At 43.6% G+C, this 27639-nt stretch overlaps 1 protein-coding gene across 1 annotated transcript in view; it reads right to left on the bottom strand.

Moving 5' to 3' along the window:
- Positions 1-27639, bottom strand: part of vps8 (VPS8 subunit of CORVET complex) — a 961193-nt gene that overhangs the window by 515021 nt on the left and 418533 nt on the right. Inside the window, exons 39-40 of the mRNA XM_070876055.1 lie at positions 23269-23350; positions 9132-9214 (exon numbers count right to left, since the gene is read on the bottom strand). Of these exons, the coding sequence (XP_070732156.1) occupies positions 9132-9214; positions 23269-23350 (165 nt within the window). The remainder of the gene's footprint in view (positions 1-9131; positions 9215-23268; positions 23351-27639) is intronic.

The following is a 27639-nucleotide window of genomic DNA, read 5'->3' on the forward strand; positions in this document are numbered from 1 at the left end:
ATTAGTTTAACTCCTCCCCAACAGCACTAGCAAACACTAGGACATTGGTTCCGGTCCTGCCCAGGTGCAGACCGTCCGGTTTGTACTGGTCCCACCTCCCCCAGAACCGGTTGCAATGCCCCAGGAATTTTAATCCCTTCCTTCTGCACCACTGCTCAAGTCACGTATTCATTTGAGCTATCCTGCGATTCCTACTCTGACTAGCTCGTGCCACGTATTCATCTGAGCTATCCAGAGATTCCTACTTTTGAGGTCCTACATTTCAATTTTGCTCCGAGCTCCTTAAATTCATCTCGTAGGAACTCATCCCTTTTTTTTTAAAACCTATATCGTTGGTAGCAATGTGCACCACGACAACTGGCTGTTCACCCTCCCTTTTCAGAATGTCCTGCACCCGCTCCGAGACATCCTTGACACTTGCACCAGGGAGGCAACATACCATTCTGGAGTCTTGGTTGCGACTGCAGAAACGCCTATCTGTTCCCCTTACCATTGAATCCCCTATCACTATCGCTCTCCCACTCTTTTTACTGCTCTCTTGTGCAGCAGAGCCAGCCACGGTGCCATGAACTGTGCTGCTGCTGCCCACCCCTGATGAGTCATCCCCCTCAACAGTTCTCAAAGTGGTGTATCTGTTTTGTCGGGGGATGACCGCAGGGGACCTCTGCACTACTCTTCCTGCTGGTCTTCCATTCCCTAGCTGGCTGTGGACCCTTCACCTGCGGTAAGACCAACTCGCTACACGTGCTACTCACTGCATTCTCAATAGCAGTAATGACACGGGAACTTAGGGAGGGAATGTCTGAGGGAGTGCAATCGACGGTACAGGCCATCAGGGAGGGCATGCAAGCGATGGCACAGGCCCTCATGGAGGTAGCTGCTGCAATAAGGGCACACAGCCTTGCAAATCAAATGAAACATAAGAACATAAGAATTAGGAACAGGAGTAGGCCACCTAGCCGCTCGAGCCTGCTCCGCCACTCAACAAGATCATTGCTGATCTGGCCTTGGACTCAGCTCCACTTACCCGCCTGCTCCCCATAACCCTTAATTCCCTTATTGGTTAAAAATCTATCGATCTGTGATTTGAATACATTCAATGAGCTAGCCTCAACTGCTTCCCTGGGCAGAGAATTCCACAGATTCACAACCCTCTGGGAGAAGAAATTCCTTCTCAACTCGGTTTTAAATTGGCTCCCCCGTATTTTGAGGCTGTGCCCCCTAGTTCTAGTCTCCCCGACCAGTGGAAACAACCTCTCTGCCTCTATCTTGTCTATCCCTTTCATTATTTTAAATGTTTCTGTAAGATCACCCCTCATCCTTCCGAACTCCAATGAGTAAAGACCCAGTCTACTCAATCTATCATCATAAGGTAACCCACTCATCTCCGGAATCAACCTAGTGAATCGTCTCTGTACCCCCTCCAAAGTTAGTATATCCTTCCTTAAGTAAGGTGACCAAAACTGCAAGCAGTACTCCAGGTGTGGCCTCACCAATACCGTGTACAGTTGCAGCAGGACCTCCCTGCTTTTGTACTCCATCCCTCTCGCAATGAAGGCCAACATTCCATTCGCCTTCCTGATTACCTGCTGCACCTGCAAACTAACTTTTTGGGATTCATGCACAAGAACCCCAGATCCCTCTGCACCGCAGCATGTTGTAATTTCTCCCCATTCAAATAATATTCCCTTTTACTGTTTTTTTTCCCCAAGGTGGATGACCTCACATTTTTCGACATTGTATTTCATCCAAACCTTAGCCCATTCGCTTAACCTATCCAAATCTCTTTGTAGCCTCTCTGTGTCCTCTACACAACCCGCTTTTCCACTAATCTTTGTGTCATCTGCAAATTGTGTTACAATACACTCTGTCCCCTCTTCCAGGTCATCTATGCATATTGTAAACAGTTGCGGTCCCAGCACCGATCCCTGTGGCACACCACTAACCACCGATTTCCAACCCGAAAAGGACTCATTTATCCCGACTCACTGCTTTCTGTTAGCCAGCCAATTCTCTATCCATGCTAATACATTTCCTCGGACTCCGCATACCTTTATCTTCTGCAGTAACCTTTTGTGTGGCACCTTATCGAATGCCTTTTGGAAATCCAAATACACCACATCCAACGGTACACCTCTATCCACCATGCTCGTTATATCCTCAAAGAATTCCAGTAAATTAGTTAAACATGATTTTCCTTTCATGAATCCATGTTGCGTCTGCTTGATTGCACGATTGCTATCTAGATGTCCCGCTATTTCTTCCTTAATGAAAGCTTCAAGCATTTTCCCCACTAACCGGCCTATAGTTACCTGCCTTTTGTCTGCTCCCTTTTTTAAACAGAGGCGTTACATTAGCTGCTTTCCAATCTGATGGTATCTCCCCAGAGTCCAGAGAATTTTGGTAGATTGTAACGAATGCATCTGCTATAAAGAAGTGAACATTCACTGAGATGTGGATGAGAGATGGTTGCAGCCTTTCTTTGTTGCTTTTGTTCTTGTTCTTGAGGTAGCTGTAGTAGCGTTTTTCACATTGAAATTGTTTTGTAAATTTTGTAACTTGTGATCTTAGGGTTTTTAAGTAATCTTATAGTGTAAATGCTCTCACCTTTTGTAACTTATTTAATTTTGCACCTAAAAGTGATCTTGAAGTTTAAGTGACCTTAAGAGTGTAAGATTTTTCAGATTGAAATTGTTCTGTAACTTTACAAGTTTATAAGTGATCTCAAAGTTTTTAAGGAATCTTCAAGAGTCATATTAAAAAGTAAAGTTTGATACAACAAATATTTTATTACAGTGATGTTAACTTCTCAATAAAATATTTTTTCATTAAAACTGAATCATCTTCCATTAACACAACACAACGTAGGAACAACTTCAAAGAATAAACTTGTCCATGCGCAACAGTGGTTGCAGAGCCCTCAGGCATCAGTAAGTGAAGCATTCACGAATGAGCTGCTGGCGCAGGGCTCGAGCAATCGTTGAAGGAGCATGATGAACGGCCCTCCTCCGACCTCGTGCTCCGGCATCAGGCACTTGCATGCTTTCCTGATCGTCATCATCATTATCATCCTGCTCTTCCGTAATACTATCATCAGGCACTGGACCCTCATGTGGGTCTTCTGGTTCCACTACCAGCTCCTGCTGCCTCATGATGCTAAGTTCTGGAGCATGCAGCACACAACAGTGAAGTGACCGACAATCTGAGGAGAGTATTACAAGTGGCCTCCAGAATGGCCCAGGCATCGGAAACGCTGTTTCAATATGCCAATGGTCCTCTCAATGATGCTGTGTGTCGCAATGTGCGCCATGTTGTATTGATGGTCAGCTTCTGTCCGTGTCACGCATAGGGGCGTCATGAGCCAGGTGGTCAGGCCATACCCTTTGTCTCCCAGTAGCCAGCTCTGCCCTTCTGGCTGCTGCTCAAACATGTCAGATATAACACTGTCGCGTAAGATGCATCATGGGTGCTGCCAGGGTATCTTGCATCGACTGACATGATGCGCTGCTTGTCGTCACACACGAGCTGCACATTGATGGAGTGTACTGCTTGGAATCCTCCACAGGTGCTCGCAAGGCTATGTGGGTGCAATCAATGCAGCCCTGTATCTTTGTGAAACATAGAAACGTAGAAAATAGGCACAGGAGGAGGACATTCAGCTCTTCGAAGCCAGCAATCCTGAAGAAGCCCACAGCCCTCTCATGGATCGGTTGTGCAGACATTGGGAAATTGACCGCACAAGCGATCCATGTATTGTATTGCATGTAGAGAGATGGCGCACACATCTCCAGTTGTCGCCTGAAACGATCCTGAGGCATAGAAGGCAAGTGCAGTTGTTACTTTCACTTCAACAGACAAGGCAGTTGGCGTTCTGCTTCTGGGCTGCAAATCTGCTCTCAGCATATCACAGATCTCAACGACAACTTCTCTGCGGAAACGCAGCCTTTTGACACAATCAGCCTCGCTCATGTCCAGGTAGGAGCACCTGGCTCGATATTGCCGACGTGGCTAAGGTCTTCTGACCATCAGCCTACGGGCTATGATGTTCCTGGTGCAGTGAGCTCTAATCAATTCTCTCCGATGCAGTGAATTGCTGGCGAACCATTGCATAATCCGTGGTGCTGACAATGCAGCACCCATTCTGCAATTACAAATTTAAGTTTCAAACTGGCTATCTGGCTGCCTCTCCTTGTCCCGTGGCCGAATAGCCTCAGCCTCCCTCGCAGCTCGAAGGCTGCTTGCTGTGTCTTCGGCCACCGTCAGCCACTGCCGCCGCCCCTATCCCGTGACCAAATGGCCTCAGTTACCCTCGCAGCTCGAAGGCTGCTTGCTGTGTCTTCGGCTGCCGTCGAGCCACTGCCGCCGCCCCGTCTCCTACATGGAAGGAAGGCCTGCCTGAAGCACCGCAGCTCGAAGGCTGCTTGCTGCCGTTGTTGGGCTGCTGTCGAGTCACTGACGCCGCCCCTGTCTCCTACATGGAAGGCCTGCCTGAAGCACCGCAGCTCGAAGGCTGCTTGCTGCCGTTGTTGGGCTGCTGTCGAGTCACTGACGCCGCCCCTGTCTCCTACATGGAAGGCCTGCCTGAAGCACCGCAGCTCGAAGGCTGCTGCTGCTTCAGACAGGTAGGAATATTCAATACTTTGTATTTGCTTTGTTTATAATTTTTTATTCAGGATGGCTCTTTATTTGTAGAAGTAAGACTGTTGAATACTTGTAAAATTTAATTACTTCCCTTCCACCCGCTTCCCCCCGCCTGATTTGTAACCTGCGCCTGATTTCTAAAGTGTAGGCAAGGTTTTTCAGCATTCTAAGTTAGTTTGGAGTAAATTTTCACTGCCTAAACTTTCAAAACAGCCGTAAGTAGCGGACACGCCCCCTTTTGAAAAAAAAAATCTGTTTCAAAATGAAACTGTTCTAACTGACTCGAACTGGAGCAAACTAAATGCCGAGAATTGCAATTTCTAAGATACTCCATTTTAAACCAGTTGCTCCAAAAAAATTGGTGCAACTCAGGCCAAAACTTGACCCCAGAGATAGAATTAAGCTTCCTCGACACTGTCCTGTCAAACACTCAGGGCAGGGCCATCAAGCAGCATAATTTGTGACTGGAACAGGGCATCTAGCAGCACCACAAAGAATAGTGGGACTGCGAGGGAATGAACCATTCTTCAAATGACTGATTTAATGCTCTTGGTCTTACTTTTTAATTGGCTTCAATTGATTGTTTTGATCTGCCTTTGATACACAAGACTCGTGTCCTGCTCTGGTGTAATTGACTAAATTTATTCTAATTTAAAGCAATTTAAAGTAAATGCAGCAGCAGGACAAACTCTTCAATTCACTGCAGGTGCAGGTAATTAACACTGGATTCATGTGACCATGGACGCCTGTGGTCCCGAGGTTCTGGGCGCAATGTGATGAACACCCCCGAACTGGCGCAATTAACAGAAACTGCCATTCCAACCTGGGCCGTGACCATTTTTGTGGGTGGAGACTGCTTTCGGAAAATGAACTTTTGAACTAATGAAAAGGATGGCAGATACTCGAGCATAAAGTAGTTATGGGTGAGGGGATCTCATAGAAACGTTTAAAATTCTGACGGGTTTAGACAGGTTAGATGCAGGAAGAATGTTCCCAATGTTGGGGAAGTCCAGAACAAGAGGTCACAGTCTAAGGATAAGGGGTAAGCCATTTAGGACCGAGATGAGGAGAAACTTCTTCACCCAGAGAGTGGTGAACCTGTGGAATTCTCTACCACAGAAAGTAGTTGAGGCCAATTCACTAAATATATTCAAAAAGGAGTTAGATGTAGTCCTTACTACTAGGGGGATCAAAGGGTATGACGAGAAAGCAGGAATGGGGTACTGAAGTTGCATGTTCAGCCATGAACTCATTGAATGGCGGTGTAGGCTCGAAGGGCCGAATGGCCTACTCCTGCACTTATTTTGTATGTTTTCGATGGGCGCAATTCACCTAGGTTTAAAATGCAGCGATGTTTAGTGTTATTTCATTCAATTTCCATGCGGAAACTTCAGGCCACAAAGGGTGAATGAAAGTTAAGTTGGCAATATGGGCTTTTAAAGTTGGAGAGTGTTGCAGAAAGCGAGAGATTTAGAAAAGGAGTTCCAAAGGGAAGGACTAAGCAGATTGAAGGTTCTGCCAACAATGGTGGGACAAAAGAAGGGTGGATACAGAGAAGGCTAAAATCAGAAGAACGGAGCATTCAGGAGGGGATTGAGGACTAGAGAAGATTGTAGAGACAGGATGGTGTAAGGCTAGAGGGATTTATAAAAATGAAGAATTTTGAATTGGCTGCACTGGGATCAGGGATCCAATGTAGTTCAGTGAGAATGAGTAGTGGGCGAGAGAGGTAGAAATTTATGACAAATTGGAATTTATGGAAGATGCAGGATGGAAGGCCAGCACGGAGAATATTAGAGTCGTAGAGTGTGGTGGTTACAAAGACTTACATAGAGGGGCTGGGGTAGGTGAAGAGGCGGGCAATGTTGCAAAGATGGACGATGTTGCAGAGGCTTAAAGTTCAGTTGAGAGTCGAACAGGATGCAAGATTGTTAACAGTCTGGTTCATCCGGAGAGAGTGCTTGGATAGGAGCAAGAACTCAGTGGCAAGGATACAGAGTTTCAAGCGAGGGCAAAATACAGTACTATCAAATTTTGTTATCTTCGTCCCAAAGTCCAAACCCAAATCATCTACAGGTTGAACCTCCCTTATCCAGAACTCCCTTATCCAGAACTACTCCCGGCCACCGGGTGGCACATGCGCAGAACTATGATATGCACAAATTCAAGTTCTTCCTCGCTGCCGTCTCCCTCAATCACTAGCCTGACCCCCCCAGGGGGGGGGGGGCAGGGCAGGGGTTGGAAGAGGGCAGGCGGTGGATCGCGGGGCCAGCCAGCCCCAATATCCCCTTGCTCAGTACCTGCACCATCCAATTTAACGTGACCGCTCTTCGTCCGAAAAAATCCCTTATCCAGAACAGGCCAGGTCCCGAGAGTTCTGGATAAGGGAGGTTCAACCTGTATATGCACTCGGAACAAATGTGGACCTAGCACTGACCCCTGAGGTGCAGCATTTCAAACCTTTCTCCAATAGGAGTAACACCCATTAATCTTAATACCTTGTCAACCAATTTTCTATCTATCCTGCCAGGATTTCTGAATTTTCCATCAAGTCTCTTGTGAGACACGCAATTAAATGCCTACTGAATAACCATCTCCTGCATTGTCTTTATGTGCACAATTATTTCTTCAAAAAAAATCTTTAATTAGCCAAATACAGTTTGCTTCTAACAAATCTCTCTCATCATCCTTGATTAACCCATAAATCTCTAAATGCTCAATATTCTGATCTTAAATGATGGATTCTAGAGGCTTGCCTACAACTGTGTTAGACTAACTAGTTATGCTTAACCAGTTTATCCTATTCTTTCTTCTTGTACACATCACTGAATATCCTTCACTTTGTTAAAGGCAATATTTCACTCAGACTTCAAGATGTGAACACAATGGTTTTTATCGACAATATCAACAATAATTGCACTAGTAGAATAAGGATTTAAATTCTCTAAAACAGAACTCGCTGACTCACTATGGTGCTAACATTTAAATCATTGGAAGAAATTAAGAGAAAACAGAGGTGAGCATGACAGTTATTTATAATCTGCACCGTGTACACTGTGGAACTTGGAACAAAAGCTTTTGAACAAATTGAAAATATCCAACATTATAAGTATGCGGATGAAAAATTAACCATATTAAGATGATCAAAATTAACTTTGGTAAGATTATTAAAATAAACTATTAAGATTATCAAAATAAAGCACCACAGTTCTCATATCAAACTGTTTAATTTTTCAAAACTTTGCATTTTTGGAAGGTAAATAACTAACCATAACAATTATTACACAATTCCAGAGTCAGAAACTGCAATTAGAGAACATTAATCAACAATCATATCCTATTTTTATGAGCTCGGTTTAATTGTTGAATGGAAAAAATGCTTTTTAGATTAGAGACAAACAATATTTCAGTGTCTTTACTTCTCAAGTACTCTTGGACATGTGCTGTAAAATCAGTGCCCTACTTTGTTTCTATCTTTCTTTGAACATTTGCTGAGCAAGTCCAGTTTTGTGACTCTCATGTCTTGAAGCAGTATAGAGCAGGCAATTCTTCCTAACCACTCGTGAAGCAAAATAACTGTAGAGTATACAGATTTTTATAGCTTTTGATCTGCTTTTAAAAATAAATTGCATTCCACATGAGTATCACAAAGAAGCAATGGCCCAGAATCTGCTGATGAAAGAACGACGAGTTCACAGTGCATGGCGTTATTAGTGCATTAAAAATCACCAATTTCTGGCAAGAGATATGCCACGAGCTATGAATCACCATAAACTGCTGGAAGATTTGTTCTGCACTGCTGTTAGCCTCACAGAAACAGGATCTCGCCATCAACCAGCGCATGATTGTCAGGAAATTGCTGGATTTGTGCCGTAAATATAATTTAAACACGCTGCAGAAAACGAGGGCTGTTATTTCATGCTGTAAGGACTGTGTTTATTGAGGCGATTAATGGTCCCTGATATGCTACCTCAGAGGGCCAGAAAGTGAACAACTGAAACTATGGAGTCTCACTCCTGCAGGTAGTAAATTGTTGTTGAGGTTTTTTAAATTTTACATTTTTTACTTTTTTTCTTGCTTTTCCTTTCTATCTCTTGTTTCCCTCCAGTGGGTTTTTCCCCTCTTTCTTTTTTTGTATAATTTGACTCTAATTCACCCTATTTTCATCTCCATTATTCACTTGGTTTCTTTCTCGATCCTTAAATTTCATTGTTTAAAGACATAGATTATTGGTCCCGTCATTCACCAATGTCCCAGATGTCACTATGCCATTATCAATTTGCACTTCCAGCAATGTGCAGCGCAAAAATAATTGGAGTTGAAGGGTGAGGAGAAACATCCAACTCAGGCCGCATGCCATGAGATGCTTCACTCCAGCAAATTGTGGACCAATATGTGATGAACTGAAAACATACGATCACTTTGCCAACATTATGGATTTACTACTTAGAGCACCAGTTGCAAGAAGCAACAGTGCCTTCAGGACTCACCTGTAAAATTCGTTGCAAAATTGATGGAAGTGCTATAAATCCTGTCATGCTGTTCAGTACTTGTTTTGTCAAGTGCTTCAGAGCTGTGGAAAGAAGATCAGAATATAAACTTAACGAGTATTAGCCAATGCATACTGAGAGTGTTGTACATAATTGTGGAGCTGGGTGATAAGTGAGTACTTTCACATCTGAAACCGAGTCAGTAGGATCCTCTCTCAAAGCTCCTTAAAACTTTTAAATGATTAAGCAATCTCACTCACGGAGAATAGTTGATGGTTGGCGTGGGGAGTAAAAGTCACACACTGGTTCACATTTGAGAGGATCCTTTCTTGGCATTAGGTGCTAAGGCACTATTGAACATTGCAAATGTTTTTTATGAGACTATGATTTATGATGTAGGTGCACGTTCAGAAGCTGATAATTCAAACTGGGACTGAAGGCTAAAATGCATCCAAGGATTACTCTGTCAGATTGATCAGGGTATACAATACCCCAAAGTGAGCTTATTTGGGATTACGTGTGAGGCACTGCTACAAATTGCTGAGTTGCTCAGACACTTACACTAAGATATAGAGTCCATTTATGAACATCACTCAAGAAACCAAATGGTTTCAATCCATTCTCACCTAAACCTGAATATTACTTCACCATATTGCTGTTAATCAGATGGTCTGATTTGTAGAATTCAAAGTCTAACATTGCAAAAATATGTATGTTTTGATTGTGCAATGATGTTTGAGGTAGTGCCACTTGAGTTAACTGTTTGTACTGTACTATTAAATTGATGGGCTGATTATAAATGTGCACCAGGGAAGAAATGGCCGAATACTGTGCAACTGTTTTAAATGGCCATTTTCCTCCTCAAGTACAGAGCATCAATTAACTGCTGTGCACCAGAGCAAAGGTGATGAAGAATCCCATCAATATCTGAGCTATTAAATGCTCATTTTTGGATGGAGTGGGGGGAGTCTTATAATAAACTTCAGTGAATTGCCTTTGTTCTAATTGTATGAAGCTGAAATGAGCATGCTATAATAAACCTGCACCCGAGATTAAACTGCTGCTTGTAAGATGAATATTGGATCATTAAACCCGAAAAGAACCTTAAATGCAAGGCATTAGATGACTCTTAAATTAATAGTTTCAAGTACAATTTTAAATATCAAGTCCGGCTCTGTATAGAAGCAAAGCAAAATATTTAATCTCATTTTGTTGCAAGTGCTCTGGTGAAAAGCCATGGGGAAAATGACATATTTGTATTAAATACTGCTCTGTCTGAGAATACGGTCTCCAACTGATCCGGTTAGGTCGCACAGACTTCTTCTAAAGTGCCTCCAGCTTCATCGTAAAACTCTGGATGTTTTTCTTTCCAAACAGCATTTGAGTGGGGTCAAAAATCGCTTAGATCATTAAGATTATTGACATATAAATGTTCATAAAAGGCAGATCAATTAATACTATTCTTCCCTTAATTTACAATCTTGGCTTGCCAGTATTACACAAAACATAACTTGCTAGTTAGTTTTTCAGATGAACAACTTATTCTACAACTAGTTGTACAAATTACTTCCTGCTAGTAATTTCTGAGAGGAAGTACCTATTTGTCTATTTCTAATCTTTGTTTTTCAAAAATGAAATACTCTGGCTCTCACAAATCAACAGTTTCAGGGCTCTCTTAGCTTCTCTCAAACTAACATCGTCAAACTTCAATACTCAGGTTCTGTGGACTAAATCTCTGCTCGTTTCAAATCAACTAATCGTTCCCACCAAATCTCTCAGGCCATTTTCTTCAATCTTCCAATAGCTTTGTGATTATGTTGTTTATAGAATTTTCAAGCAGATTTGCAATGGGAATGGCTTAAGATGGTTCTACAATCTCAAGCAGATTTAGAGTAAAGATACCGTAAGCTGTTTCTAGAATCAGATTTAAAGTAGATGTGACTTAAGATTTTTCTGGCAGATTTAAAAGAAAAATTCTGTCTTTTAATTTTAATTCAACAAGCTAGTTCCTTTGATGATACAATTTAGATCTCCTCTGGAGTCCTGGGCATCAAAGGCTTAGCGTGAACACTGCCTTTATTTATGCTAAAGAATGGAACTACCTGTTTTGACCATCTTGTAAAAGCTCAGTGATGTGGAATCTTGTAAAGCTTGGATGATGTGGAATCTGTATGGCTGGAGCTGCAGAATTCCAAAAGCCAGAAAACACTAGTGGGAGTTGTGTACAGACCACCAAACAGTAGTAGTGAGGTTGGGGACAGCATCAAACAAGAAATTAGGGATGCGTGCAATAAAGGTACAGCAGTTATCATGGGCGACTTTAATCTACATATAGATTGGGCTAACCAAACTGGTAGCAGTACGATGGAGGAGGATTTCCTGAGTGTATTAGGGATGGTTTTCTAGGCCAATATGTCGAGGTACCAACTAGAGACTGGCCATCCTAGACTGGGTGATGTGTAATGAGAAAGGACTAATTAGCAATCTTGTTGTGCGAGGCCCCTTAGGGAAGAGTGACCATGATATGGTAGAATTATTTATTAAGATGGAGATTGACACAGTTAATTCAGAGACTAGGGTCCTGAACTTAAGGAAAGGTATGAGACGTGAATTGACTAGAATAGACTGGCAAATGACACTTAAAGGGTTGACGGTAGATAGGAAACATTTAACAATCACATGGATGAACTTCAACAATTGTACATCCCTGTCTGGAGTAAAAATAAAACGGGGAAGGTGGCTCAACCGTGGTTAACAAGGGAAATTAGGGACAGTGTTAAATCCAAGGAAGAGGCATATAAATTGGCCAGAAAAAGCAACAAACCTGAGGACTGGGAGAAATTTAGAATTCAGCACAGGAGGACAAAGGAGGTTTAATTAGGATGGAGAAAATGGAGTATGAGAGGAAGCTTGCTGGGAACATAAAAACTGACTGCAAAAGCTTCTATGTGAAGATATGTGATATGTGAAGAGAAAAAGATTAGTGAAGACAAACGTAGGTCCCTTGCAGTCAGAATGAGGTGAATTTATAATGGGGAACAAAGAAATGGCAGACCAGTTGAACAAATACTTTGGTTCTGTTTTCACGAAGGAAGACACAAATAACGTTTTGGAAATAGATTCCGGAGTGGATTTTCTTTATCAGTAAGTAATCTTTTAGCATTGTTGTTGCCAAATTAAGTTAATCTAAAGGTTAAGTCATGGCAGGAGAGCTCGGGCACATGTTATGCTCCTCCTGTGCTATGTGGGAACTACATGTGCGGGAAGTGCATCCGCCTGAAGCACCGGAGAGACCGCATTGCGGGTGGATTTACTCTGGAGCATTCGCGATGCTGAGGATGTCGTGAATAGTACGTTTAGTGAGTTGGCCATACCGCAGGTAAAGGGTATACAGCCAGATCGGGGATGGGTGACCAACAGGAAGAACAGTGGAAGGAAGGCAGTGCAGGGGTTCCCTGCGGTCATCCCACTGCAAAACAGATACACCACTTTGGGTACTGTTGAGGGGGATGACTCATCAGGGGCGAGCAGCTGCAGCCAAGTTCATGGCACCGTGGGTGGCTCTGCTGCACAGGAGGGCAGGAAAAAGAGTGGGAAAGCTATAGTGGTAGAGAATTCAATTGTAAGAGGAATAGATAGATGTTTCTGCGGCACCAATCGAGACTCCAGGATGGTATGTTGCCTCCCTGGTGCAAAGGTCAAGGATGTTTCGGAGCGGGTGCAGGACATTTTGAAGACGGAGGGTGAACAGCCAGTTGTCGTGGTGCATATAGGTACCAACGATATAGCTAAAAAACGGGATGAGATCCTACAAGACAAATTTAGGGAACTAGGAACTAAATTTAAAAAGTAGGATCTCAAAAGTAGTAATCTCAGAATTGCTACCAGTGCCACATGCTAGTCAGAGTAGGAATTGCAGGATAGCTCAGATGAATACGTGGCTTGAGGAGTGGTGCAGAAGGGAGGGATTCAAATTTCTGGGACATTGGAACCGGTTCTAGGGGAGGTGGGACCAGTACAAACCGGACGGTCTGCACCTGGGCAGGACCGGAACCAATGTCCTCGGGAGAGTGTTTGCTAGTGCTGTTGGGGAGGGGTTAAACTAATGTGGCAGGAGGATGGGAACCTATGCAGGGAGACAGAGGGAAGTAGAATGGGGGCAGAAGCAAAAGATAGAAAGAAGAAAAGTAAAACTGGAGGGCAGAGAAACCCAAGCAAAAGGCAAAAATCAAAACGGGCCACATTACAGCAACATTCGAAAGGGGCAAAGGGTGTTAAAAAGGCAAGCCTGAAGACTCTGTGCCTCAATGCAAGGAGTATTCGGAATAAAGTGGATGAATTAACTGCGCAGATAGCAGTTAACAGATATGATGCAATTGGCATCACGGAGACATAGCTCTAGGGTGCCCAAGGCTGGGAACTCAACATCCAGGGGTATTCAACATTCAGGAAGGATAGACAGAAAGGAAAATGAGGTGGGGTGGTGTTGCTGGTTAAAGAGGAAATTAATGCAATAGTAAAGAAGGACATTAGCTTGGATGATGTGGAATCGGTTTGGGTGGAGCTACGCAATACCAAAGAGCAGAAAACGCTCGTGGGAGTTGTGTACAGACCACGAAACAGTAGTAGTGAGGTTGGGGACAGCATCAAACAAGAAATTAGAGATGTGTGCAATATAGGTACAGCAGTTATCATGGGCGACTTTAATCTACATATTGATTGGGCTAACCAAAATGGTAGCAATGCGGTGGAGGAGGATTTCCTGGAGTGTATTAGGGATGGTTTTCTAGACCAATATGTCGAGGAACCAACTCGAAGGCTGGCCATCCTGGACTGGGTGATGTGTAATGAGAAAGGATTAATTATCAATCTTTTTGAGCGAGGCCCCTTGGGGAAGAGTGACCATAATATGGTAGAATTCTTTATTAAGATGGAGAGTGACCCAGTTAATTCAGAGACTAGGGTCCTGAACTTAAGCAAATGGTAACTTTGATAGTATGAGACGTGAATTGGCTAGAATAGACTGGCGAGTGATACTTAAAGGGTTGACAGTGGATAGGTAATGGCAAGCATTTAAAGATCACATGGATGAACTTCAACAATTGTACATCCCTGTCTGGAGTAAAAATAAAACGGGGAAGGTGGCTCAATTGTGGCTAACAAGAGAAATCAAGGATAGTGTTAAATCCAAGGAAGAGGCATATAAATTGGCCAGAAAAAGCAGTAAACTTGAGGACTGGGAGAATTTTGTAATACAGCAGAGGTGGTCAAAGGGTTTAATTAGAAGGGGGAAAATAGAGTATGAGAGGAAGCTTGCTGGGAACATAAAAACTGACTGCAAAAGCTTCTATAGATATGTGAAGAGAAAAAGATTAGTGAAAACAAACATAGGTCCCTTGCAGTCAGATTCAGGTGAATTTATAATGGGAACAAAGAAATGGCGGACCAGTTAAACAAATACTTTGGTTTTGTCTTCACGAAGGAAGATACAAATAAACTTCCGGAAATACTAGGGGACCGAGGGTCCAGTGAGGAGGAGGAACTGAAGGAAATCCTTATTAGGCGGGAAATTGTGTCAGGGAAATTGATGGGACTGAAGTCCGATAACTCCCCGGGGCCTGATATTCTGCATCCCAGAGTACTTAAGGAAGTAGCCCTAGAAATAGTGGATGCATTGGTGATCATTTTCCAACATTCTATCATCTCTGGATCGGTTCCTATGGACTGGAGGGTAGCTAATGTAACACCACTTTTTAAAAAAAAAAGGAGGGAGAGAGAAAACGGATAATTATAGACCGGTTAGCGTGACATCAGTAGTGGGGAAAATGTTGGAATCAATTATTAAAGATAAAATAGCAGCACATTTGGAAAGCAGTGACAGGATCGGTCCAAGTCAGCATGGATTTATGAAAGGGAAATCATGCTTGACAAATCTTCTGGAATTTTTTGAGGATGTAACTGATAGAGTGGACAAGGGAGAACCAGTGGATGTGGTGTATTTGGACTTTCAAAAGGCTTTTGACAAGGTCCCACACAAGAGATTGGTGTGCAAAATTAAAGCACATGGTATTGGGGGTAGTGTACTGACGTAGATAGAGAACTGATTGGCAGACAGGAAGCAGAGTCGGGATAAATGGGTCCTTTTCAGAATGGCAGGCAGTGACTGAGCCGCAGGGCTCAGTGCTGGGACCCCAGCCATTTACAATATACATTAATGATTTGGATGAGGGAATTGAGTGCAATATCTCCAAGTTTGCAGATGACACTAAGCTGGGTGATGGTGTGAGCTGTGAGGAGGACGCTAAAAGGCTGTAGGGTGACTTGGACAGGTTAGGTGAGTGGACAAACGCGTGGCAGATGCAGTATAATGTGGATAAATGTGAGGTTATCCACTTTGGTGGCAAAAACACGAAGGTAGAATATTATCTGAATGGTGGCAGATTAGGAAAAGGGGAGGTGCAACGAGACCTGGGTATCATAGTACATCAGTCATTGAAAGTTGGCATGCAGGCACAGCAGGCGGTGAAGAAGGCAAATGGTATGTTGGCCTTCATAGCTAGGGGATTTGAGTATAGGAACAGGGAGGTCTTACTGTAATTGTGCAGAGCCTTACTGAGGCCTCACGAGGAATACGGTGTTCAGTTTTGGTCTCCCAATCTGAGGAAGGACATTCTTGCTATTGAGGGGGTGCAGCGAAGGTTCACCAGACTGATTCCCGGGATGGCAGGACTGACATATGAGGAGAGACTGGATCCTGGGCCTGTATTCACTGGAGTTTAGAAGGATGAGATGGGATCTCATTGAAACATATTAAATTCTGACGGGATTGGACAGGTTAGATGCAGGAAGAATACTCCCGATGTTGGGAAAGTCCAGAACCAGGGGACATAGTCTAAAGATAAGGGGTAAGCCATTTAGGACTGAGATGAAGAGAAACTTCTTCACTCAGAGTTGTTAACCTGTGGAATTCCCTACCGCAGAGTTATTGATGCCAGTTTATTGGATATATTCAAGGGGGAGTTAGATATGGCCCTTATGGCTAAAGGGATCAAGGGATATGGAGAGAAAGCAGGAAAGGGGTACAGAGGTGAATGATCAGCCATGATCTTATTGAATGGTGGTGCAGGCTCAAAGGGTCGAATGGCCTACTCTTGCACCTATTTTCTATGTTTCAACACAATAGCCAATTCCAAGCAAACTGGCATTCTTTTTTTTTTTCCTTGCAAAGTTGTCATAAGTCATCACAACCTTTTAAAAAAAGATTAATTCTCAGGCCCTAGTTGCCCTTGAGAAGATGGTGGTGAGCTTTCTTCTTGAACCGCTGCAGTCAGTGTGATAAAGGTACTCCCATAGTGCTGTTAGACAAAGGATTCCAGGATTGTGACCCAGTGATTATGAAGGATCGTCAATATATATCCTATTCAGGATGGTGTAACCTGGAGGAGAACCTAGAGATGATGGTGTTCCCTTGTGCCTGCTGCCCTTGTCCTTCTAGATAGTGGAGGCTGCGGATTTGAGAGGTGATGTCAAAGAAGTCTTGGGGAGTTGCTGCCGTACATCTTGTAGATGGTACACACTGCAACCAAGAAGCACCGGTGGTGGTGGGAGTGAATGTTTAAGGTGGTGGATGGGATGTCGATCAAGCGGGCTGCTTTGTCCTGGACGGTGCCGCTGCATTCATCCAGGCAAGTAAAGAGTATTCCATCACTCCTAACTTGTAGATGGTGGAGAAGCTTTAGGGATTCATGAGATGAGCAACTCACCACACAATATCCAGTCTCTGACCTGCTCTTGTAGCCACAGTAGTTTTGTGGCTGGTCCATTTAAGGTTCTGGTCAATGGTGACTCCCAGGATGTTGATGGTGGCAGATTCAACTCTGCTAATGCCATTGAATGTCTAGAGGAGGTGGTTGGACTCTCTCCTGTTGGAGTTGGTCATTACGTGGCATCTTCACTCAGAGGGTGGCGAATCTTTGGAATTCTCTACCCCAGAGGGCTGTGGAGGCTCAGTCATTGAGTATAGTCAAGACAGAGATCGATAGATTTTTGGATATTAAGGGAATCAAGGGATATGGGGATAGTGCAGGAAAGTGGAGTTGAGGTATAAGATCAGCCAGTCATAGAGGAGCAGGCTCAAGGGGCCTAATGGCCTACTCCTGCTCCTATTTCTTATGTTCGTATGAATGTCACTTTGCACTTATCAGCCCAAACCTGGATGTTGTCCAGGTCTTGCTGCATGCAGTCATGCACTGCTTCATTATCTAAGGAATTGCAAATGGAACTGAACACTGTGTAACCATCAGCGAACATCCCCACTTCTAACGTGATGGAGGGAAGATCATTGATGAAGCAGCTGAAGATAGTTGGGCCTAGACACTGTCCTGAGGAATTCCTGCAGTGATGTCCTGGGGCTGAGATGATTGGCCTCCAACACCCACAGCCATCTTCCTTTGTGCTAGGTATGACTCCAACCAGTGGAGGAGTTTTACCTTGATTCCCACTGACTTCGGTTTTACTAGGGCTCCTTGTTGCCATACTCGGTCAAATGCTGTCTTGATGTCAAGGGCAGTCACTCTCATTTCTGAAATTCAGTTCTTTTCTCCATGTTTGGACCAAGGCAGTAATAAGGTCTGGAGCAGAACCCAAGTTGAGCATCGGTGAGTAGGTTATTGGTGAATAAGTGCCACTTGATAGCACCACCAACAACACTTTCCTTCACTTGCTATGATTGAAAGAAGGCTCATGGTGTGGTAATTATCCGGGTTGAAAGTGGCCTGCTTTTTATGGACTGGACATACATGAGTAACTTTCCACTTTGTCACGTAGATGCCAGTGTTGTTACTGGAACAGCTTGGCGAGAGGTGCGACTAGTTCAGCAGCAGAGGTCTTCAGCACTCCAGCCAGGATATGGTCAGAACTTGCAGCCTTTGCTGTGTCCAGTGCGCTGAGCCATTTCTTGATATCACATGAATTGGCTGGTGACTGACATCTGTGGTGGGGACTTCAGGAGGAGGCCGAGTGGATCATTCACTCGCGCTTCTGGTTAAAGATGGTTGCGAACACTTCAATCTTGTCTTTTGCACACATGCCGGGCTCTGCCATCATTGAGGATGGGGTGTTCATGGAGCCTGCTTCTCTCCTGTTAGTTGCTTAACAATCCACCAGCATTCATGATTAGATGTGGCAGGACTGTAGAGCTTTGACCTGATACACTGGTTGTGGATCCTTCTGTCAATTTTCCTACATGCTCCAAGAGCACCTCGAATTCTGTAACTAATGATCAACATTTACATGCAAACAGTAGCAACATCACTTTAAGAACACTTAGTTCAAGTTGCAATATCAGAGATCCTTTTAAAAATCAAACAGTGACAAAAAAGGAGTTTGCTTCAATAGCTTTATTCTAATTCTATTTGCTTTTTTAATTAATTAGTTGATTTCCTTTGACATTGCTTTCGGATATTTTTATTAAAAGTATATTTACTATATTACGTCTATACATTACAATTTTATAATAAATATTGATCTGTCCCCACTCAGCATATATTTTATTTATGACACCAGTAGCACATTTTTAAGGGATAATTTTTTATCGCCAAAAATTGCATCCTATAATATCAGTTTCGGAAAGTGATTCATTTAGGTGATTCAGCATTAACTATGCATAATAATTCAGCAACTTCAAACCAGAAGACTGAATAACTCATCCAAACGACTGCTCCGGATGAGGTCGCCTAATATCACTGCTAAAATGAAAACATTCAACCACATAAAAATAAACTGAAAGGCTAAAGAAATAAATCTAAGTTCCTGCTCTCAAAAATTGTTGGACAGCTTATAGAACAAAGTCAATACCACACTGCAACAGCAATGATAAGGACAGTTAGAAAAGGGAATATCTGAAATAAAGTGTCTCGATTAAGTCTTCTTATCTTACTGCAAACAGAAAGTGCAATGATGAGCCGTATTAATTGTAGCTTCTGTCTGCCACTGCATTTCAGAAATGTTTCTCTTTTAGCAGATTCTACCTTTGGTTGCTGCAAAACTCTAATAGGTGTGTGCATCAAATATATATTCTAAGTGCTGGGTAATTGCAGAAAATTTTGTGCCAATTAAAGCTTTTTTTTTAAAAAAAGAGTAAATTGGAAGCAGAACTAGAAACTGAAGCAAAGGATTTTATGCTGCTTTAACGTTCCCATCACTACTCCTTAGATAATGGAGCAGTTCATTGCTGCATGCAGTAAGACCTGGACAACATTCAGGCTTGGGTCGATAAGTGACAAGTAACATCCGCGCCACCCAAGTGCCAGGCATCAACTATCTCTAACAAGTGAGTGTCCAACCACCGCCCCATGACATTCAACGCCATTACCATCAACATCCTGGGGGGTAACCATTGACCAGAATCTTAACTGGACCAGCCACACAAATACAAGAGCAGGTCTGAGGCTGGGTATTCTGTGGCAAGTGTCTCCTGACTCCCCAAAGCCTTACACCATCTACAAGGCACAAGTCAGGAGCATGATGGAATACACTCCACTTGCCTGGATGAGTACAGCTTCAACAACATTCAAGAAGCTCAACACCATCTAGGACAAAGCAGCCCACTTGATTGACATATTATCCACCACCTTAAATGTTCACTCCCACCACCTCCGGCACACCGTGGCTACAGTGTGTACAATCTACAAGATGTACTACAGCAACTTGCCAAGGCCTCTTTGACAACACCTCATAAACCCACAACCTCTGCCACCTAGAAGGACAAAGGCAGAAGGCACATGGGAACACCATCACCTCCAAGTCACACACCATCCAGATTCAGAAATATAATCGCTGTTCCTTCATTGTCGCTGAGTCAAAATACTGGAACTCCCTCCTGAACAGCATTGTGAGAGTACCTTTACTACACAAACTGCAACGGTTCAAGAAGGCAGCTCATGAGAGCAATTAGGAATGGGCAATAAATGCTGGCCTTGCCAGAGACACCCACAACCTTGGAACGAAAAAAAGAGGAATATGAAAAAGGTAGCATATCCCAATCAAAAAGAGGAGAAAAATAACTAAACAATATTAAGAACGCAAGACCAGTCAAGGATTGGGAAAAGCCCATTCAGCTCATTTCATAATACATTAACTCTCACTTTGTCATGTAATTTCATTTTGAAGAATCCCTTTGCCTCTATTACCTTGATTAAAGGACTGTTTCCTTTATCTGTACTAAATGTACTTGCTCACTCTAGTCGTATCTTTTTGATGTACATAGAAACATAGAAAATAGCTGCAGGAGTAGGCCATTAGGCCCTTCGAGCCTACACCGCCATTCAATGAGTTAATGGCTGAACATGAAACTTCAGTACCCCATTCCTGCTTTCTCGCCATACCCCTTGATCCCCCTCGTAGTAAGGACTTCATCTAACTCCTTTTTGAATATATTTAGTGAATTGGCCTCAACAACTTTCTGTGGTAGAGAATTCCACAGGTTCACCACTCTCTGGGTGAAGAAGTTTCTCCTCATCTCGGTCCTAAATGGCTTACCCCTTATCCTTAGACTGTGACCCCTGGTTCTGCACTTCCCCAACATTGGGAACATTCTTCCTGCATCTAACCTGTCTAAACCCATCGGAATTTTAAACGTTTCTATGAGGTCCCCTCTCATTCTTCTGAACTCCAGTGAATACAAGCCCAGTTGATCCAGTCTTTCTTGATAGGTCAGTCCCGCCATCCCGGGAATCAGTCTGGTGAACCTTCGCTGCACTCCCTCAATAGCAAGAATGTCCTTCCTCAGGTTAGGAGACCAAAACTGTACACAATACTCCAGGTGTGGCCTCACCAAGGCCCTGTACAACTTAAGCAACACCTCCCTGCCCCTGTACTCAAATTCCCTCGCTATGAAGGCCAACATGCCATTTGCTTTCTTAACTGCCTGCTGTACCTGCATGCCAACCTTCAATGACTCATGTACCATGACACCCAGGTCTCGTTGCACCTCCCCTTTTCCTAATCTGTCACCATTCAGATAATAGTCTGTCTCTCTGTTTTTACCACCAAAGTGAACAACCTCACATTTATCCACATTATACTTCATCTGCCATGCATTTGCCCACTCACCTAACCTATCCAAGTTGCTCTGCAGCCTCATAGCATCCTCCTCACAGCTCACACTGCCACCCAACTTAGTGTCATCCGCAAATTTGGAGATACTACATTTAATCCCCTCGTCCAAATCATTAATGTACAATGTAAACAGCTGGGGCCCCAGCACAGAACCTTGCAGTACCCCACTAGTCACCGCCTGTCATTCTGAAAAGTACCCATTTACTCCTACTCTTTGCTTCCTGTCTGACAACCAGTTCTCAATCCATGTCAGCACACTACCCCCAATCCCATGTGCTTTAACTTTGCACATTAATCTCTTGTGTACTTCAAATCAGTGTTTACCTTATCCACAACATTTAATATTTTACGAGCTGATCTCCTGAGGCATTGTTCATGCTCCGAGTCTCCAGCCCTCTTTCCTACTTTAAGACGCTGCTTATAACCCAAATCTATGGCCAAGCTTTTGATCATCTGCCCTAATTTCTCCTTGTGGCTCGGTATCAAATTTTGTTTTTTGACACTTCTGTGAAACGCCTATGGATATTTTAATACGTAAAAGCGCTGTATAAAAACAAGTTGTTGTTGTTGTAAGTGGTGAATTATGGTTGATATTTTTTTCCCAGTCTGAACACGAGACTGTTACATTATATGTTGACTTGGCAGAAGTCAGCTAACTCAGGACACACCAATGAACAAACATGGAAGCTTTGTGAACTACATGGCTGAATACCATACTGCAGCATTGGAGAGGCTTTTCCTGGCAGCTTTGAAAATCATTTTATTTAGTCTCTAGTACCAACAGTGATCCCAAGTGACCCCTGCTAGAAAGTGTGCAAACATAGATATGGACAGTGATAAGGGCAGGATTGGGCTTTGTTGTAATATAGCCAATATCGGGTCCCTTGGCACCTGATGCAACAACAATGATTTACATTTATATAGCGCCTTTAACGTAGCAAAACGCTCCACTATTGGTGGCTGTGCTTTCAGCTTTCTTGGCCCTAAGCGCTGGAGTCCCTCCCTAAACTTCTATTCCTTTAGGATGCTCCTAAAAACTTACTTCTTTGACCAAGCTTTTGGTCACCTGTCCTGATATCTCCTTCTGTGGCTTGGTGTCAAAAATGTTTTTTTTTTATTGATGACGCTTTCGTTAAACGCCGTTGGACAGTTTGCTATGTTAAAGGCGCTATATAAATGCAAGTTGGTGTTGTTGTTGCATTAGGTGTTGAGTGAACCAACATGCGAAAACTTGCCCTCACCAACCTACCTGTCGCAGATACATTCATCCACTAAAGCATTCTGGAATTCCTTGCCTAACATAATTGGGAGAGCATCAGCATGATGAAGATCACAACGGTTCAAGAAGGTGGGCCACCATTACCTTCTCAGGGCAACTAGGGATGGGCAACGAATGCAGCATTACCAGTGTCACCACATCCTATTGGGAGTATGGAAATCAGGACAGGAATTCATCTAAAATTTGTGTTATGCAAAATGTGTAAGAGCAACTTACAGAAATCTTTCAACTTGCATTTGAAAAAGCAGAGGAAATATGAAGTCTACGTTCGAACAGACCACAGAGTTGAAATACTGTGTGATACACTTTATTAACAGAATTCCTTTGTATACTATTTTAGTGAAAATATTAATCTATAACTGGACAATGTTTTTCCAATAGGCAAAGACATTTCACATGAATGCATTAACTCATTTGTTACGAATATCGCACTTGATTTCAAATCACATGCACAAATCTAATATAATTCTTATTAGAGAATTCTTATTTCAGCCTTATAATGTACTCTACTGTCTGAAATTTTATAATATATGTATTTAATTTGAATAATAGAAACAGTACAAATGACTTAAAAGTAGCTGAGCCTACATTTTGGTTTGAAAGCCACTACCACAATATCACTACAGATGTTTCTCAGTTGGGCATAAGATGATTATTTTGCCATTATAAAACAATCTTATAAGCAAATTAAGTCTAGTGTAATTAATAAAAATGCAATCTGCAAAATACTTCTATACTTGCATTCAAAGGCTTGGCTGGACGATTCATCTTTCAACAGTTTCTGGGTTGACATAACAGCCTCAAGCAATGGAAACCATAATGCCTAAAAGTGAGAAAATGAATCCATCAAAGAACCATTCCTGTTCTCATATCCTACAAAATTATACATTATAGTTTAAAGATAGGACTTCCATAATGAGTCAGTTGGTACTTGCACCTCTCAGTCAGGTCCTAGGTCCCATTTGCAGCCTCTGTTGTGGTAATGGGAATGACACTGCAATTAATCTCAGTGCTCCTGAGCTACAGAGGGGGAAGAAAAATCAGCAATTCCCACTCACAATCACTATCCAACATTCCTGTTGGAAAATGCAAGTGTATAGACATGGCATATGAGCTTTGTTTTGATGCCCTCAATCAAGTAGCATCCTGACACTTGCAAATGAAGAATGTCCACTTCAGTGAGGAATTGGAGGCAACCTAGTAGTCTAGGATGAATTTACAACTCTAGGACAGAAAGCAAGAAAGTAGGAAAGGAGAAAAAGAAAACTGAAGTCTGCATAATGTGCTTATGGAAAAGAAAAATGCAATTGCTTTTCATCCAGTAAAATTACTTCAGCAAAATTGATAAAATAATTATTGAAAAAAGCAAATTTTTGCTACATTTACTAACCCTTCATAGTCAATAGATGGATAATCTAGTGCTTAAAATTTGTGTGATTGTTTTCTGCTCCAGTTTATTGGGCCCAAGTTTCCACAAGAAAAAAAACGGGCGCCCCTCCGAGCTGGGCGCCCGTTTTTCGCGCCTAACAAAATCCTCGGTAGTCTGCACCTACTTACAGGTCCTCTGGCCCTTGGCGCAGTCAGCACGAGCTGTGGGGGGGGCGGAGCCAGGTCCCGGCACTGAAAACAGTGCCGGGATCTCTGCACATGCGCGCTACAGTCGGCACGCAAGTGCAATAGCTCCAGGTGCCGAACTGTGTGGGAGGGGCCCGAAGCACGCAGCCCCTAGCCCTGGCCCAATGGCCTCACTGGGGCTCCTCCCACGGCCAGCTCCTGCTCCCCGCCTGACCAGACCCGACACTCGCTCCCCCCCCACCGACCAGACCCGACCCGACACCTGCTCCCCCCCACCGACGACCCGAGACCCACTCCCCCCCCCCGCCCCGAGACCCGCTCTCCCCCCCGCCCCGAGACCCGACACCCGCTCTCCCCCCCACCCCCGACTGACCCGACCCGCGCTCCTGTTCCCCGACCCGACGCCCCCCCTCTCTCTCTCTCTCCTCCTCCCCCCCCCTCCCTCCTCCTCCCCCCCCCTCCCTCCTCCTCCCTCCCTCCCTCCCTCCCTCCCTCTCTCTCTCTCTCTCTCTTTCTCTCTTTCTCCTCCTCCCGCTCAGCGGCACGAACGGCTGCAGAATTCTCCCTGGCTGAAGCACTTTCACACAGGTAGGAAGATGGTTTATTTAATCTTTTCGTGGCTTATAAATCTTTATTCAGGTTGGATTTATTTGTATAATATTTGTAGAAGTATAAATAAGGATTTATTGTAGAATTTAATGAGTTCCCTCCCCCCCCCCCCCCCCCCCACCTCGTTCTGGACGCCTAATTTGTAACCTGCGCCTGATTTTTTAATGTGTAGAACAGGTTTTTTCAGTTCTACAAAAATCTTCACTGGATCCATTCTACTTTAGTTTGGAGTACATTTTCACTGTGGAAACTTTCAAATCAGGAGTCAGTGGCCGGACACGCCCCCTTTTGAAGAAAAAATTCTGTTCCAAAGTAGAACTATTCTACCTGACTAGAACTGCAGAAAAAAAAATGTGGAGAATTGCGATTTCTAAAATAGTCCGTTCTCCACCAGTTGCTCCTAAAAATCAGGCGCGAATCATGTGGAAACTTGGGCCCATAATGTCAGTATATTAAATTTAGCCACTGTATATTTTAGTTCTGCTCAGTGTATATAGAATATGGTATTATTCTTCTGCTTACTGAATTTAAAGGAATATTCAGTGTCATACTTATTCTAGGATATTTTTTGCAAAAATGTATAGCCCATTTCATTTACTATTGCAGCCATTAATGAAGAGCTAAAAAAAATTAAATATGGTTGGCCTCACAATCACTTCCAATTGAATAAAATGTTCAGAAAAGTGAGCTGTTAAGTCTCAAACTCATCATTGAGACCACCACTAAAACCAATGCAAAAATAGCACTTCTGATTAGGAGATTGGTTATAGGCAAATACATTAATCAACTACCAAAACAAAGATATGATTAAAAATATATATTTGGTGAATATTTGTGCTCATCAAGATGCCTGGATGCCAATATTGGGCAATAGATTGCTTCTCTACTGTGGAGATCAAGTTTCAACAGGTGTGATGCAATGTCAAAATCTTTCTACTCTGTGATAATTAATGCCAAACTCAGAAAATGACACCCCCACCCTGCTCCATGGAGCATTTGTGTGAAGTTTTCCATTTCCATCCAATGGCTTCTCTGTGTTGCAACACCAAATGCATTTCATGCAGGACCCTTTCAACCAACATAGAGATGATGCTTTGTTCGCATCTGACACTATGGGCCCAAATTCGGCCAGTACAGATTTCTGGCGCACTCACCAGAGGTGCGCCGTTTTTGTAGACCTCCAAGGGCGCCAAAAATATTCAGGCCAAGTTTGGCTGCTCCCCAGCCTTTCCTCCACGGCGGCGTAGTGTGGCAACTAGATTCGGGGGCAGAGCCAGGTCTCGGTGCTGAAAACAGTGCCGCGACCTCTGCACATGCGCGCTAGGAGTGTGCGTGCATGCGCAGTAGCTCCTAGCCCCAGAATCTGAGAGTGTGTGTTGCAGGCTGTGTGGGAGGGGTGACGCTCGCCGTCCCTATCCCGGGCCAAGTGGCCTGCCACACAGGCCGGCCGCTGCCTTCCCACGCTGAGAGGTACAATAGACAGAGACAGAGACAGAGACCACTGTAAAATCCCAAAACGGGCATGAAGGCAGGGGTACGATCCATTGCAGCTCACTGGTTCGCAGATGGCTGAAGCTGGGATGGCTTCTGTATGAATCAGGTCAGAAGTGGGCTGGATGATTTTTCTGGGGCAGCTACTCCTCCTGGCACAACAAAAGTCTAAGAAAATTCAAAAGCAGATCTTTTCCTGAGCCTGCTTTAAAGATCACTGATTAGGTCACTCTGATTAGGTGAAGGTTCACCAGACTGATTCCCAGGATGGCGGGACTGACCTATCAAGAAAGACTGGATCAACTGGGCTTGTATTCACTGGAGTTCAGAAGAATGAGAGGGGACTTCATAGAAACGTTTAAAATTCTGACGGGGTTAGACAGGTTAGATGCAGGAAGAATGTTCCCAATGTTGGGGAAGTCCAGAACCAGGGGACACAGTCGAAGGATAAGGGGGAAGCCATTTAGGACCGAGATGAGGAGGAATTTCTTCACCCAGAGAGTGGTGAACCTGTGGAATTCTCTACCACAGAAAGTTGTTGAGGCCAATTCACTAAATATATTCAAAAAGGAGTTAGATGAAGTCCTTACTACTAGAGGAATCAAGGGGTATGGTGAGAAAGCAGGAATGGGGTACTGAAGTTTCATGTTCAGCCATGAACTCATTGAATGGCGGTGCAGGCTAGAAGGGCCGAATAGAAACATAGAAACATAGAAACATAGAAACATAGAAACATAGAAAATAGGTGCAGGAGTAGGCCATTCGGCCCTTCTAGCCTGCACCGCCATTCAATGAGTTCATGGCTGAACATTCAACTTCAGTACCCCATTCCTGCTTTCTCGCCATACCCCTTGATCCCCCTAGCAGTAAGGACCTCATCTAACTCCTTTTTGAATATATTTAGTGAATTGGCCTCAACAACTTTCTGTGGTAGAGAATTCCACAGGTTCACCACTCTCTGGGTGAAGAAGTTCCTCCGCATCTCGGTCCTAAATGGCTTACCCCTTATCCTTAGACTGTGACCCCTGGTTCTGGACTTCCCCAACATTGGGAACATTCTTCCTGCATCTAACCTGTCTAACCCCGTCAGAATTTTATATGTTTCTATGAGGTCCCCTCTCATTCTTCTGAACTCCAGTGAATACAAGCCCAGTTGATCCAGTCTTTCTTGATAGGTCAGTCCCGCCATCCCGGGAATCAGTCTGGTGAACCTTCGCTGCACTCCCTCAATAGCAAGAATGTCCTTCCTCAGGTTAGGAGACCAAAACTGTACACAATACTCCAGGTGTGGCCTCACCAATGCCCTGTACAACTGTAGCAACACCTCCCTGCCCCTGTACTCAAATCCCCTTGCTATGAAGGCCAACATGCCATTTGCTTTCTTAACCGCCTGCTGCACCTGCATGCCAACCTTCAATGACTGATGTACCATGACAC

This window comes from Pristiophorus japonicus, chromosome 3, assembly GCF_044704955.1.
Source record: "Pristiophorus japonicus isolate sPriJap1 chromosome 3, sPriJap1.hap1, whole genome shotgun sequence".
Taxonomy (NCBI): Eukaryota; Metazoa; Chordata; class Chondrichthyes; family Pristiophoridae; genus Pristiophorus; species Pristiophorus japonicus.